This window comes from Perca flavescens, chromosome 2 (assembly GCF_004354835.1).
Source record: "Perca flavescens isolate YP-PL-M2 chromosome 2, PFLA_1.0, whole genome shotgun sequence".
In the NCBI taxonomy this organism is placed as follows: Eukaryota; Metazoa; Chordata; class Actinopteri; order Perciformes; family Percidae; genus Perca; species Perca flavescens.
Window position 1 is genome coordinate 32690492 of NC_041332.1, and position 16753 is coordinate 32707244.

The 16753-nt window shown below is 41.6% G+C and overlaps 1 protein-coding gene across 1 annotated transcript; it reads left to right on the forward strand.

Annotated features, from left to right (window-relative positions):
- Positions 1 to 1111: 1111 nt before the first annotated feature.
- Positions 1112 to 13274, forward strand: LOC114573835 (meprin A subunit beta). Its single transcript, XM_028606101.1, has 15 exons — positions 1112 to 1215; positions 1354 to 1381; positions 1994 to 2044; positions 2134 to 2177; positions 2282 to 2360; positions 2464 to 2581; positions 3301 to 3479; positions 4313 to 4531; positions 5653 to 5802; positions 7820 to 8035; positions 10572 to 10828; positions 11023 to 11233; positions 12471 to 12647; positions 12749 to 13023; positions 13184 to 13274. The coding sequence occupies exons 1-15, from the start codon at positions 1174 to 1176 to the stop codon at positions 13223 to 13225; spliced, it is 2088 nt and encodes a 695-aa protein (XP_028461902.1). The 5' UTR covers positions 1112 to 1173; the 3' UTR covers positions 13226 to 13274.
- The last annotated feature ends 3479 nt before the right edge of the window (positions 13275 to 16753 follow it).

Consider the following 16753-nt stretch of genomic DNA (forward strand, 5'->3'; position numbering starts at 1 on the left):
AATACCTGATCTCAGGTCAGTTGTGTAGCCTATGTAAATGTTGGGGCGTGACCGTTCTCTTAATACATCCATGGGCGTGACAAAGGTACAGGTCTTGGGATGCTTATGTAAGCAACTAGCTTTGTTGAGATACGCCCGTTTTCAGCAGCAGTTTCAAAATATGAGATTTTCATAGTAAAGGGGTGTCAAAGGGATTTTGTGTGTGTGTGTGTGTGTGTGTGGAAAGTGGGCAGAAGAGAGAAAGAGGAAGCAGCTATGTTGTATGCAAACGGAGCAGAGTTGGTGCAATAAGTTTAACAGGTTGTCTTCCTGTCAACCTTGAAAAAAACGGCGTTTTTGACGCCTTTTGACGTTTGTTTTTGCGTTTTCCAACATTTTAAATTGTTAAATTTTTCTTCTACACATTTTCAGCGCTTATTTCTACGTCCCATATTTTCTGATAAAAATTTTTTAAACGGGTCAATGTGAAGTTTTATTGTAGCTAGGCTACACAGTGTGTGTGGTGTCCGATATAAACCCCAGACTGAAAGCCAAGTTCACTCATTTGCTCACCAGAAACAGGATATTAACCCTGACGATGTTCATGTTATAACGTTGGCCCTGGAAGTCTCCCCTGATTTTCTGACCACAAAAGAAGCAAGCAGGAAAGGTTAACACATTGAACATTTTAACAGCTTATTAACGTGTGCTTGTTGCCCCATGTGCACTGATGCCTCATCTGTTGACATTTCCGAATGCCTTCTTATAGTTGCTCAATAAAAGCTTTCCATACAAAAACATAGCCTACATGTGTCATTAGTATGAGAAAAAAAAATGAGATTTTAACTGTGTCGGGCTCGGACACAAATTTCTTAATAGCTGTCAGGCTCGGGCGGGTTCGGACAGGAAAATTCGGCCCGATCCGGACTCTAGTGTGTGTGTGTGTTCGAACTTTTGCAAACCGTCTGCACCAGTGTATGTGTAGGCTATGTGGCTACAGTACTTAGATAACCTAATCATGACTATTAAATTAATAATTAATTTGACAGGTGTCTAACCTGAGTCATAAAAACGAGTACATCATGTGAATGTTGCGTGCACTGCAGTGTTTCTTGTTCTGTACAAAAAGAAAGCACGCCGCAGGACTGAGGCAGGTTGAACCAACACAGTGAGTGTGTGTCTGCAGCTGGAGCCATGGCACTCAGGTGGATCATTCTGTTCTTTGGCCTAGGACTGGTAAGTCATTTTGTGAAACATAACATATGTGCAAAACAGTGACATTGCTTTAATGTGGAGTTGCCACCCAGAATATCAGATCATTCTTTATAATCAAATTTCTCTTTTGATTAATGTATTTTCTAATGTATTTACTAGGCAGCAGCTAAGCTGACAGGTGATACAGGTGAGTCACATATTATCAGTGTGCGAACTATACCGTGGCTTTCAGGGAAGCTTATTTTTTCTGAACAAGAGGACTGACTGCGACTGTTGTTGCAAAGAAACAAGCTGAAAGCATGTAGGCCTACTTGCTTTTTGTCAGCAGAATCTAATCTATAATAATCAGTAATGACCAAAATAAACCTCCACACAGGTATCACAAACAAACATCACAGTACGAGGAAATACGGTCTAACTAAAGCAGGGCACTGTTTATGATATTGTGCTGCCATGCTTCGATGGCGATGGGAAGAACAGCATGCTTGCTGGTATCTTTGTTAGTGAATTAGTGATGAATTACCCTCATGTATGAATCATACATCAATTTTAGCATAATTCACTCAGAACAACATGGAAGTCCATTGCAAATCTTAAAGAGTCAGATGGCAAAATTTAAATATAGAAATAAATAAGCTTTAAAATATGTGACATTTTAAAGTAAACATGTCTCAGGTCTGTGGGGCAGGGCTCAATGCTAATAGCACCAGTACACAGCACAATAATAATTACGTCAATAATATCATCCTGCAATCCCATTTCTGAGCAGAATATTTTTGATTCTGCTGTACATCTACAGAAACTGATGTGGATGAAGGCCATGACTGGGACATCTTTAACATCAATGAAGGTTTGTCGACACACAATTTTTTTGCTTTATTGTATAATGTCTCGATGCATCTGAGGATTTTCATCAACCAATACAATTTTCCTTTGCAGAGGCTGGGCTGGACCTGCTGGAGGGAGACATCGATCAGGAGGAAGTAAGCCATATATATTATAAGACCACAAGCACTCACCTCAGTGAGTCTGTTACTTCTTGATTCATCCCTAATTTTATACCTGTTGTTCACCGCATTTCCATCAGACATTCAGCAGAAACTCCATTATAGGAGACAAGTATCGTTGGCCAACAACCATTCCCTACTACCTTGAGGACAGTCTGGGTAAGAAACTCACATTCCTAGTACTTATGTTATTATGGATATGTACTAAATTAGGATGCTTTCTCATGTTTCTTTGTCGTACACCATGTAACATGTACTGTAGAGATGAATGCAAAGGGAGTGATCCTGAAAGCATTTGACCAGTACAGACTGAAGACCTGCATTGACTTTACACCATGGAAAGGAGAGAAGAACTACATCTCTGTGTACAAAGGAAGCGGGTGAGCACCGTGTTCACTTAATATCGCTGAATTCTTGAACCAAACTGTCAGTGCTTATTACATGCCTGCTCGTTACATGTGTCCTAGTACATGAAGCCACAACACACATTAATGCAATCACTGCATCCTCAACAAATGTTTGAAGGTGCACTAATAAATACTTTTATATATGCAATGGGTGAAATGTCTTGTAGTAGCAAACCCACAGAGAATTATCAGCAGACTCTGCAGTTCCCCTCAGCTCTATAGAACCTTTTAGCATCTTTTAGCACCTGGTTTTACGGCACATAACTTTAGCCGTTTTCAGTGGAAAAACCTCTGATAAACTGACAATACACTACCTGCCGAGCACAAAGCAGGAGACTGATAAAGTTAACCACCAGCAAGTAAAAGGAGAGTCAATATTTGGAGTTGTCGGTTGACCACAAACATGACTCCAAATGATGCTAATGTTGTTCTTTGTCTGCTAGATGCATAAATAGACACTGTTTGTTACCAGCTCTATACAATCTGCTGTCCCCAAGTGGTAAAACATATTAGTATTACTGCTCATAGACGTTTACTAAAACCTAATGAATAGTGTTACTGAGGCTGATTCTGAGCTAACGCCAGCTAGCTAAGGCTATTTATAGGTGTATTTGGCATACTCTAAATGATGGCCTTCTCTCCGTGGCTTGAAAGACCATTTAGTCAAGAGTGCTTGCTTTCCCTCTCCATAGATGCTCCTCCTCTGTAGGCAACCAGCGTGTGGGGAAGCAGCGGCTGTCCATTGGTAAAAACTGTGACCGTCTTGGAACCGTTGAGCACGAGTTCCTGCACGCTCTGGGCTTCTGGCATGAGCAGTCCAGAGCTGACCGCGATGATTATGTCAACATCATGTGGGATCGCATTGAACCTGGTAATAACACCTTGAATTACATCTCAACACTTTTTTTTTTTGGGCTGAATCGCCAAGCTTGGGGGGGGGTGTCTATGAACGCTCTGTCCCTCTGTCGCTGAGTGATAAAGTTACACCATTGGTGAGTAATGACTTTGGTCGGGTTGGAGTTGCCCATTGCTCTTTCAAAATGAATTGTGGCAACAGTTACAACACCGATTGTGTAGGATCTACACTGTACATTTACTTTTTTTTTGTGGGGGTGAGGGGGGGGGGCATTTTAGGCCTTTATTTGTGACAGGACAGCTTAGATATGAAGGGGAGAGAGAGGGGGAACGACATGCACCAAAGGGCCACAGGTCGTAATTGAACCTGCAGCCACTGCGTCGAGGACTGAGCCTCTGTATATGGGCGCGCACTCTACTAGGTGAGCTACCCAGGCGCCATGTACCTTTACTTTTAAGTAAAGCCTACACTGTAGGTTTTAGTTTGTCCATGAACATGTTCATAATTTTAATGGGTTGCAACCTACGTAGGTCTGGTCTGTTTAACAAAGTAACATTAATTACACAATGACACTTAGGATGAGTAATAGTACACTTTAAAAGCAAATACCTTGACCACTACTGATGAACATTTGATATCCGAGAATTCACGTGATAGACGCCACTGACTATCCCTGTAACAATATGGCCGCAATTAAGCACATTGACCATGAGGTCAAGCTATACACTAGGTTTCTACCTGGTCTTGTTAAATTAGTGTATGTAGTAACTTCATACAATAAATGACAAACTGTACAAAAAGTATAATCTCCTGTGTTTTTCTCCTTATTGTTTTAATGCCTTCCTCAGGTAAAGAGCACAACTTCAAAAAATACGATGACAAAGTGTCCAGTGCTTTAGGTGTTGCCTATGACTACGGCTCTGTGATGCACTACACAAAGACATCCTTTAACATTGGCTCTGAGCCCACCATTGTCACCAAGATCCCCTACTTCATGGATGTGATTGGTCAGAGGATGGGGTTCAGTGCTAGTGATCTGACCAAGCTCAACCGTCTCTACAACTGCAGTGAGTCATCTCATTCTCAACCTGTCATTTTGTCCAGTAAATGAGACCTAAAACCTGCACTTTGAGTGTTGCAACAATCAATTAACTAAATCACCTTATAAAATAAGAATGATTTTTGTCCCATAATAACCTATTTACAGAAGAGGATTAGGGCCACATGTGAAAAATGTATTTGAGTTCTGAGTTTTAAATCAGAATTGTGAGATTAAAGTCTTAATACTGATAATAATTCCTCTCAGAATTCAGACTTTAAACTCAGAACTCAAAACAATTTTTCACATTGGTTCTAATTAGGGCTGCACGATATAAGGAAATATGTGTTATGCGATATTGCGATAAAGATATTACTTGCAATAAATAAACAGAAAGTGTTTCTTACGTATGCCTTTCTGTTGTTTACAGTGTTCTTCTAAAATACAACAAATGACTTGTTGAATTTAAAACAAATGAAAGGAAATCATTTCCAACATTCTTATATGAAACAAATTGAACATTGAATTGAATATAAATTGGAACCACTAAAAAAGAAGAATGAGATACATTTTAAAGTGCAGTTTTCTTCTGCTTTTTTCTTTCATCACTGAGTGTCTTGTGCGATATGTGTATATTGAGCCAGTTGATATTGCAATGTCGATAAAAAAAACAATATATTGTGCAGCCCTAGTTCTAATCCTCTTCTGTACCAGCCAGCTCTTTTCTGATTTTTTTTTTCTTGGTCCTCGTGAACTTCTGTTGCAAGATGATGTAACCATATTTGTGTGGTGGCACATTTGGGCTCTATCTGCATTATCAGCCCATGCTTATCAGGCTGACAGATAGAGGACTGTGGCATATCGACACATTTATCACTCCTTTCATGGAGGGCAAAAGAAAGCAGGATTTGTGATAACACATTTGACCAAAGGTATCCTGATTAAAAAACACTGACATAAGAAGTTTCCATCAAATAGTTATTGAGACTGGTGCTCTAATTAGAAATGATTCATACAACTAACAGTTTGGCATCTACTACTATAAAAAGGGCCGCGGTTTGGTGTCGAACTCTGTAAGGATTTACCGAAGTAAAATTGTGACTGTTGAAATTGTAACTGAATGAAATTGTGACTGTTCCCTCTCCACAGCCAAGTCTTCTAGCTTTGTGGATAGCTGTGACTTTGAGGAGGAGAACATCTGTGGGATGATTCAGGGTCCTGGCAACGCTGAGTGGGAACAACGTAGATCTGCGAGGGGAGGGCCTTGGACTGACTTCTCCAACATGGGACAATGCAAAGGTGGCTGTCAATCCAAACAAATACCTGTTACCAACTTTCCTTTTAAAATCTGCTGGAAAAAGCTCCAAGAGCATCAAAATATCTAGAACTCCCAATTCTAAGGAAATAAGGCAGCCACAAGAAATTGCATCTTGGGTTTGAACATTTGAATTTTTGGAAACTGCAGATAAACTATACAGGCTACAGTATAATCTTATAGTATACACATACCTATGTTGTTGTCCAGTTAGTTATTTAAAAAAGCTAATCACTGTATCACCTCATCTAGCCTCATACATAGATAGCTGGCCTTAGTGTTTAGTGTATCAGTGTGTGTGTGTGTGTGTGTGTGTGTGTGTGTGTGTGTGTGTGTGTGTGTGTGTGTGTGTGTGTGTGTGTGTGTGTGTGTGTGTGGGTGGGTGGGTGGGTGTGTAGTGTCTGAAGATAAAAACAAAGGTGCCTGAAGTGATTTATAACATAACCTGTACAAAGTACAGGCTGTCATTAAAAACACACTGATTATTTGAAGATGCCAATTTATTAGTAATTTATTAGATAGAATTTAGAGCATTTTCTTTCATTATTTGTTATGAAAAGCTGAAACATAATCTGGGAATTACTGTACATTGTCAATGTCATCAATTAACATGTGAAAATTATTTATTAGCCTTTAACAAACATGCAGTAAACTACAGTGTAATGGATGTCTCTGCTGAAATTTGGCCAATTAGTTCTAAGTCCAGGCAGTACCACGGAAGGAGACTTTAATCAACCAACCAACCAACCAACCAGTCACATGTAATCATATAAAATACAACTCCAGTGAAATGTAGGTATAATAACATATCTGCCTTAACGACCGTTATCTACCGGACCAAATAGCAACGCGGATTTCGGTGCTTTATTTAGGCGCCACTTAAATGCCTCCGCTTCTCTCTGATGCTCCGAAAACGGACGTTAGAGGCAACTGAAACATCGCCGCACGGGATGCTAGTTAACACTACACCTTGCAACAGGTAACGTTAGCCTACTGTTAGCTAGCAGCTGGAGTAAACACGGTTAAAATGCTGACAGCTAAACGGTGTAAAAGTGTGTCTGTATTTCACTGGAGAGGATTCTAACAACAGTCTGTAGCTGCCGTTCTCTGAAAAACAACTTTCATTCAAAGTTGTTGTAAAATACCCTTTTCCCATTCAGTGGTTGTTTTTGTCATTTAACAGGAATTTACTGGTGAAATAAGTTGTTATAAATTATTACATTTTTAATAAATCATTTCATTGTGACCCTGTGGCCTAAGCAATAAACAAGCCGTTCTTTAATGTCACTGTCACGCACGGAAGGAGCAGGAGTCAGATTGGAGTAAGTGCAGTGAGCTTTATTCACAATGATCCAACAGAGAGTAGTATGAACAGGCAGGATACCGGCAGGAGACGAGGTAATGCTCAGAGCAGCAGCAGACAACAGGATGCTAAACAATAGGTAAGTAAGTACTTGAAATAAACTAGGAATGCAAGAGCAAGTCAGAGTGTCATGAACAAACGTAAGACTCGACAAAGAGTGAGTGTGTCTGTGCTGCTTATGAAGGTGGTCACTGATGAGATGCAGGTGGTGAACTGATGAGATGCAGGTGGTGAACTGATGATCTGGCGTAATGCAGTGCAGGTGAAACACAAACTGAAAGTCCATGAAAACCTTGAAAGTCCATGAAAACCAACAGAAAAGTCCATGTAAACCTGACAGTCACCAACTGTCGTTTTGGGCTCCTTTTTTTATATATTAACTTTTAATTGTTTTATATTTTTTAACATACAGAACAGAAAAAAATTAAACAAGGTGCTCCTTTTTAAATATAAATATAAAATGTAAATATATATATACACCTTTTTTAGCCCTTCTGAGTTTGCAGGTATGTAATAAGCATAGTAAGCATACTGAATTGACAATGATGAAGTATGTTCTTGAATATGGTACCATAAAATGTAATGTGACAAACTCCTGAGGCCCAACATTAGCCCCTGTTGTCTCCTCCTGCCCTCAGGAAAAGGATACTTCATGCACTTCAGCACAGCCTCTGCAGAACCTGGTGACCGTGCATTCCTGGAGAGTCGTTTGCTTTACCCGAAACCTGGAGCCCAGTGTCTGCAGTTCTTCCTCTATAACACCGGGGCAGATGATGATGTTCTCAATATCTGGGTGCGGGAGTATGATGAGGCCAACCCCAGCGGTAAACTGAAGCTCTTCAAGAGTATTTCAGGTAACAAATGAAATATTACACATTGTGTGACACACCTGTATAGTTATAGTTAAAGCCCACTGAATGCATGATTTGGAAGTTTGTGACTTTGGCCACTCCAAGCAACTCTATGACTGCACCGATGTTCACCAGCATTCTCAAATTTTTTAACAAACAAAAAACATATATTATGTAACCAGAATAATTTGAAATAAGCTGAAATCAAATTTTGTTGACCTCAACTGAGGAGGTAAAAGGGCGGTGGAAGGAGCACTTTGAGGAACTCCTGAATCTGACTAATACGTCCTCTATGTTAGAGGCAGAGCTGGAGGATGACGGGGGATTGTCGTCGATTTCCTGGGTGGAAGTCACTGATGTAGTCAAACAACTCCACAGTGGCAAAGCCCCGGGGATTGATGAGATCCGTCCAGAAATGCTCAAGGCTCTGGGTGTGGAGGGGCTGTCCTGGTTTACACGTCTCTTCAACATTGCGTGGAAGTCTGGGACAGTGCCAAAGGAGTGGCAGACTGGGGTGGTGGTTCCCCTTTTTAAAAAGGGGGACCAGAAGGTGTGTGCCAATTACAGGGGTATCACACTTCTCAGCCTCCCTGGTAAAGTCTACTCCAAGGTGGTGGAAAGGAGGGTTTGGCCGATAGTCGAACCTCAGGTTGAAGAGGAACAATGCGGATTCCGTCCTGGTTGTGGAACAATGGACCAGCTCTTTACTCTCGCAAGGATCCTGGAGGGAGCCTGGGAGTATGCCCAACTGGTCTACATGTGCTTTGTGGATTTGGAGAAGGCGTGTGACCGGGTCCCCCGTGAGATACTGTGGGAGGTGCTGCGGGAGTATGGGGTGAGGGGGTCTCTTCTCAGGGCCATCCAATCTCTGTACAACCAAAGTGAGAGCTGTGTCCGGGTTCTCGGCAGTAAGTCAGACTCGTTTCAGGTGAGGGTTGGCCTCCGCCAGGGCCGCGCTTTGTCACCAATCCTGTTTGTAACATTTATGGACAGGATATCAAGGCGTAGTCGGGGTGGGGAGGGGTTACAGTTTGGTGGGCTGGGGATCTCATCGCTGCTCTTTGCAGATGACGTGGTCCTGATGGCATCATCGGCCAGTGACCTTCAGCACTCACTGGATCGGTTCGCAGCCGAGTGTGAAGCGGCTGGGATGAGGATCAGCACCTCTAAATCTGAGGCCATGGTTCTCAGCAGGAAACCGATGGAATGCCTTCTCCAGGTAGGGAATGAGTCCTTACCCCAAGTGGAGGAGTTCAAGTACCTTGGGGTTTTGTTCGCGAGTGAGGGGACAATGGAGCGGGAGATTGGTCGGAGTACATTCAATCTATCGCACCGTTGTGACGAAAAGAGAGCTGAGCCAGAAGGCAAAGCTCTCGATCTACCGGTCAGTTTTAGTTCCTACCCTCACCTATGGTCATGAAGGCTGGGTCATGACCGAAAGAACGAGATCCAGGGTACAAGCGGCCAAAATGGGTTTCCTCAGGAGGGTGGCTGGCGTCTCCCTTAGAGATAGGGTGAGAAGCTCAGTCATCCATGAGGAGCTCGGAGTAGAGCCACTGCTCCTTCACGTCAAAAGGAGCCAGTTGAGGTGGTTCGGGCATCTGGTAAGGATGCCCCCTGGGCGCCTCCCTAGGGAGGTGTTCCAGGCTCGTCCAGCTCGGAGGAGGCCTCGGGGAAGACCCAGGACTAGGTGGAGGGATTATATCTCCAACCTGGCCTGGGAACGCCTTGGGATCCCCCAGTCAGAGCTGGTTAATGTGGCTCGGGAAAGGGAAGTTTGGGGTCCCCTGCTGGAGCTGCTCCCCCCGCGACCAGACACCGGATAAGCTGAAGAAGATGGATGGATGGATGGATGAAATCAAATTAAAAACTCAAATATTTCACCTTCAGTCTTATCCATATAATAAATGAGTGATTAATAGTGATTACTAGTCCCTTTCTGACCCGAGGGATTTTTGCAGTTCCTAGAACATAACGTTCCTAGAACCCTTTTTTTCTCGTATTCCGACTGGACCAATTTGGGGATTATTAGTAACTCTTTCAGGTCCTACTTCAGGGCAGGGTCTTTTCCCTTTTCCGCATAGTGACGTAGGTCTACGTTGATTGGTCCTACTTATAAGTCACGCACACTGTCAAACCGACACTTGCAGCGCGCCATCTATAAAAGCCATGCAGTCTGTGTTAGCAAAACATTGACTACTTGAATTAATTGACTACGTGAATTACTACAAGAATGGACGGAAGGCTGAACTCTGAAAAGTGGACTTATGTGGAGGTGCAGGCACTGCTGGCCATGTACGCCACCGAGGAGGTGCAGAGGGACCTGGAAGGATCCACAAGAAACTCTGTCATAACAGGAACATTGCGATGGCCTCCTCCATTCTGGTTTGTTGTTGTATGTGGCGCTAAAGTCAAGTGACAATGCTATAATTCGAATGCAAATGGCAAAACCGGTTTTGAAGTGGGCTGCCACTATAACTACGTTCCTGTAAGTACTTGGTCGGAAAGAGATTCTCTATTCTACCTGTTCTCTTTACAGGAGGTGTCATGGGCTCCTGGGAACTGCATAACATCAATCTGAATATGACCCAAAAGGGCCGTGTGGTTTTTGAGGGCGTGAGAGGACGTAGTCCATCAAAGGGAGGTTTCTCTCTGGATGACATTAACCTGTCATCCACAAAGTGCCCTCAGCATATCTGGCACATCCGCAACATCACCCGCCTGCTGGCCACCACACCAGCAGGAGGTAAACTCTACAGCCCTCGCTTTCTGTCACCAGCAGGTTACTCCTTCCAGGTAAATGTCTTTTAAGTGTGTGATTCTCTCAATCTTGAAGAAATCCAAAGTTTTTACACACCTGTTGTGTATAGTTATGGTTGCTAAGCTATGATTGGACAATTGCTTATCTGGGGAGGCATTTAGAATGGTCAATTAATTTACATTACCATCACATCCTTGCATAGTATTTCATACTACTCTGTGATCTGTAGGTCGGTGTGTACCTGAACGGAACAAGGGACAGTCCAGGGCAAATGGCCGCCTACCTCCACCTGACTTCAGGTCCCAACGACCACAAGCTCAAGTGGCCGTGTCCGTGGCAGCAGGCAACTATGGCCCTGATAGATCAGCAGTCTGACATCAGACAGCAAATGAACATGCACCGAATGGTCACCACTGACCCTGACAAGAAGTCCTCTGATGGTAAGAGATGGGGGGATAACTTGTAGTGTAGCAAGCCTCACTAGCCACTCATTTTGTCCTTTTATACCAGTGATTCCCAACCAGGGGTACATGTACCCCAGGAGGTACTTCTGCAGTTACTAGGGGCTATGTGGAAAGATTGTAGAGTAGCTCAACTAATTTAAAAAAAAAATGGAAGAATATATCCACAAATTAACATGAAGTCAACAAAAGGCCTGAACACTACATGTTGCAGTTATGTAAGGCCGGTTACACACTGACTGCGTGGCGTGAGCGTGGTGTGAGTGTGTCAGCTGCGTGGCGTGTCCGTTTATATTTCGGCTCCCGTGTTAACAGGTTAGATCTCCGAAAACACGTGCCTGCTAGAACTAGAACCAATGCCTATTTTTCACGTGACACGCAAGCGTGTTGGAAGCGTTTCCAGGCAAAATAGAATACAAAAAGATGTTTATATGTCATTTAGACACAAATACATATTAATAAATGAAATTTTGATGTTTGAAAGTCTCTAGGTTTTGATATAAATGCAGATATAAATGTAATATAAAAAAATAGATTTTCTAATATTGCACCTGTCAATACAGAACGAGATATTCTGTAGCCTATTTTGCCATCAATACTGCTGACGTTGTCTTTGCTGTAATCAAATCAGTGTATATTTATGTTTAACATGGTATTTCATTTTATCAATGGGAAACATACATGTGTCCAGACAAGGCTAGCAGCAGCAGCACCGCGTCAGACACGTTTCTGGTGTGTTGAGACATAGAAAAATCCACGCAGCTGACACGCAACAGAAACGCCACGCTCACGCCACACAGCCAGTGTGTAACTGGCCTAAGAGTGAAAAGTAAGCAAGCAAGCGCAGTTTAGCTAAAAGTAATGAATAAATGGTAGAAATAACTAGTTGAAAGTAACGAAACAGTTCAAATGATAGCTAAAGTAATAGAGAAACAGTTAAAAAAATCTAAAATTTTAAATAGCTAAAAATTACGGCTTAGAGTAACCTTCAATATTGATAGTTCAATTGTAGGAAATAATTAACAGTATCCACTTGTATATAATGAACAGTGTTATATTTAGAACATACAGTGTGAATTGATGAAGAGGTAAGTGAGTTCATCTGACAGGGCTGTAGGGGTACCTGAGACCAGAAAGGTTGGGAACCACTGCTTTTTACAATGAATTGTTGCTTTGTTCGTCAGACAGAGAATGACAGTTCACTTGTTTCTACCAGGCACTGAGTACTACTGGGACAATCCCAGGAAGGTGGGCAGTAAAGTGACTGTGTCTGATGGCAGCTATTACTATCGAGGCCCAGGCAGTGGAACAAGTGCCTTCATCACTCACAGCAGACTGAAGAGCAGAAACTTCATCAAAGGAGAAGATGCCTTCTTTGTTTTCAGTCTGGAAGGTATGGAGCCATTCAGACATGACAGCTGTACTGTACTGTACTGTATATCTAAGATCAACCTGTCTCTGAAAGGTCACGGCTGTGCTTCTACTTGTCCTCAGATATATCTGCTCTGCTGCTATCTCAGCCTCTTCCCCGCTCGGCTGTCCATGCTGACGCCAGTCTGATGATGAAGGCTGTAGACCAAGGGGCTCGGCAGGAAGCTGCTGATAACTCCATGCTGGTCACAGCTGTGGCAGGGTCAGTGGCAGCAGTCATGTTGGTGGTTTCCATGGTGATCGCAGGGAACGCCTGGAGGATGAGGAGGAGGAGAAGACAGCAGGAGAGCGACAAGGTGGTGATCATACAGGACATGCCTGGATTCATGGAAGCCAATGTGAGTTAACCTTCAGGGTCAACAGTATTACACATCATTGCAATTTAGGTTAGCGATAGTTTACCGTTGCTCATTTGTTCTTATGCATCTAAAGCAAACTGTTGTGTTCTTAGTTTGTGTTTGAAGAATCTGTACTAAATATGTCTCTATTTCATTACAGGAGCACCAGACCAACTGTCACTACTCCATGATGTCCGCATGAAAGGAAACAATCACCAGGAGAGCACATTACTAAATGATCTATTTAATCAGATTCTCACATGACTGATTATCATATATAATCTGAATTCTGAATCTAATAAAATATCTCACAGCATGCATGTTCAAACCATTTGTCCACAGCAACCCTCCTTGTGCAACGTCCTTACGGGACAGTTGTGTCCTAATGGTTAGAGAATTGAGCTTGTGACTGGGAGGTAGCTGGTTCAGTCCCCAGACCGACAGAATGAAATCTGGTACCCTGTTTACACATACATGGTTATTTTGAAAAATGGAGACATTTCCCTTCGTTTGTGCCCTTCGTTTACACGCAAACTGAGAATTCTCCTCTGAAAACGATTCTTTCTAAAAACTCCGGCCAGAGTGGAGATTTTGAAACACTTCGCTTGCACATTTGCACGTAAACTGAGACAAACGGAGGTTTAGGCAGCGGAGTGAGGAAGAGAAGAGAGAGGAAGTGATTCGTTGCTGTTGTTGCTATTTTCGGGATTCTGATTGGCTAACGTGGGCTTGAGCTTCTCGTTACACTGCCACCTACAGTTTTGGCATGCTCTCGACGGCATTGACGGCATAAATACACGGGTTCGTGTAAACGACCGCTTTTCTGAAAACTGACAGCTGTGCACAGTGTTATTTTTGAAAACGGAGAGGTTGAAAAGTCAGTTTATGAAAATAGCGGGCCATGTGTAAACATAGCATGGGTGGGGAAAGTGAAAGAACAGCGTTTGTCTCTCCCTCATAACCACCACTGAGCTGCCGTTAAGCAACGCCCTAACCCAAAAACGTCTGTCAGTGGCAAGCAGATCAGACTGTGGTTGTACTGGGCGATTTCCACGTATGAATGTGTAACTGTGTGAATGTGATCAGGGCGTTCCTGCAAAAGAGAGGCTTCCTCACAGTAAACCTTCCCCAAATAAATAATAAATAATATATCCATGGCCTCTATAACCCTTGTTAATTTAAGATTGCAATGGAGTCAAATTACCTATTATGCATCATGTTATTCAACTATTTTCACTCTTAAATGAAGTCTCTCCTGATTGAGACAGCCTTTCCCCATCTTGCATTTAATTCTGCCTCCTCCAGGTTTTTTTTTTACAAGCCACTCCTTGAAGCAGACTGAAAACAAAGAATTGTAGAGAAAAACAAGTGTCAAATATGGTATAAAATATATCAGTCCACATGAGTTCTCTATATAAGGAATTTGATGAAAACCAGCCTTGTTATAGGCTGTAACATTGTGCACTTTTAACACTCAATATCAAATGACAAAATGCTTTGGTATCCCACAAGGAGTATGTGGCTACTGTTGTTAAAAATGCCATACCTTTCAATGTGTGGAATTTTTCTGGGGCCAAAGGCTGTCTGGTGGTTTTGGTTGTCGGGAACTCTTTTCCCATGAGGCTCCTTTCCCCCAGTATTTTGGTGCCCCAAAAAGTCACCGCCAACTCTTTCACAAATAAAGAGTCCCTTGGAGTCCTCTCGATCCTGGCCCAGGCCTCTCTCCGTAGTCGGATTTCCCCAAATTGTATCTGCCAAAAATCCAAAACTAAAATAATCAAAGTATATCATACAGCATACAAAAGTAAGAAACACTACAGTTTTTTCCGATTGCTATGTCAATTTTTTCAATACTTTTAACAGTTACTACATCCGTCTGTGTAGGCTATACAATTAACACATGTATTGCTGCTTTGACACAAAATGCATTCAGTTCATAAATAACAGTACAAAAATTTAAAATAAATCAACTTATATTTAACTTATTTTACACACAAGCTCAACCAAGACCAAAACAATGGATTTTACTGCCAAACTTACAAATGCTTTCTCACTGTATGTGAGAATAGATAACATCATGTTCTAAACATAACTTATATGCTAAAGTAGAAGTGAACAGCTGTTCATATTGTAAATTGTAACACAAATGTATCCCCTGCATTTTATACATTATTAAGAAACAGCTGATTGAAGTTATGCTAATAGATCAATCACAACTGATTCCCATCTAGGAAACACACTCAGGGGTTACGTGAGGTGCTTTCAATCGTATGACCATAACGTAGTACATACAGTAAAAGTGGTGGTGGCAATGTATAAATATATTATAAACAGAATAAATACTTTACCTCGTCTGCTTTTGGAGCTGGTTCCACCACCATCTCACTGCCAGACTCTGCAACTATAGCATAATGTAGGATAATCAACAGCTGCACTTAATAAAATAAATTGAATTTTTATAGCACTTTTCAGGGACTCAAGCCTAAATTCACTCACTTTCATCGGGGTCTCTATTTAGAATTCTAAGAATTGCTCTTGTATATAAGCCAATTTAGAAATAAAAAAGTTATTATCTTATAAAGTCTAGAACATGAAACATTTATAAAGGGACTCAGTCCTATGTATAGCATACTATGCAGTTAACCTTAACAGTAGTTCTCAAGTGATCACTTGATTAATGACAACTATGGTCAGATCAGTTGTAATCATTCCATTTAAGAAAAGTGTATTTGGCCATACTTCTTTCTCTGTTCGAGCTGCTACAGAGTGGAACCTTACCCCCATAACCATCAGAAATCTAAACACTTACAGCACATTCAAGATACAGTTAAAGAAATGGATAATTGATAATCAGAGCTGTCAACATTACCATTAACTTCTTGACCTGCTCAAGCTGCCCCCTGCTGGCTTCTTGCCCTGTGTGTGTTTATGTGTTCATGTCTTTGTCTAATGTTTGTCTGATTGTGGTCTGTTGTGATCCTATTGTACTTTGTGGCTTAATAGTACCTTTTACCAAATGTATTTTAAATGTTATATTGTTATGTAAATGTGTAATTTTACATTCTTTTAGGGTGACTTTTTTACCATCTGTCTAGAGACTGCAGATGAAAAATAGCCTTCTGGCTAACTCTGGCATATTGACAGAAATGTTTATTAATATGCACTGTCTCTGTAATAAAATAAAAAATAAAAAAATAGATCCAAGGATTTAACTTCAATTCATGTCAGCTTTGTCCTTGTAAATGGCAATGTTGATGATTGCTATTTTGTTACATAGCTGCCTAGATATTTTTTGTTTTTGTTGCACTTACTTTGTATGGTATTTTTTGGGCTCTGGGATACAGGGTCTTTGACAGAGAGAAAACAAGCATATTACAAATATGAGAGATGATTATGCATGGCACACCTAGTTCTAAGATAAGCTGATGCAGTCCAAGAAGTCTATGTTTCCCTGATCCTATTCTGACCAATGTGCTGGCATTTGAATTTGCTATATGCATATAGCTTCCGTTCCTGGAATTAAAATGTAATTTTGTTTTATTTCCTGGTTTCTATTAAGGATCATTTTTGTCAGCTTGTGATGTCAAAGAGCTGAGTGGAGTTGTTGAACCCTCACACTGGATCCCTAAGGAAAAGGCTTGTACCCCTAGCTGACCAAGTGCATTTTTTTTAACCTTTATTTATTCAGGGGAGGTTCACTGAGAGGCAGCCTCTCTTTTGCAGGAACGAC

Bases quoted from the DNA above. Each gene is read 5' to 3' on its own strand.
- LOC114573835 (XM_028606101.1), top strand. From the start codon at position 1,174: ATGGCACTCAGGTGGATCATTCTGTTCTTTGGCCTAGGACTG. The intron at 2,361-2,463 runs GTAAGAAACTCA...CATGTACTGTAG, and splicing joins CTACCTTGAGGACAGTCTGG to AGATGAATGCAAAGGGAGTG. The intron at 2,582-3,300 runs GTGAGCACCGTG...CCCTCTCCATAG, and splicing joins TCTGTGTACAAAGGAAGCGG to ATGCTCCTCCTCTGTAGGCA.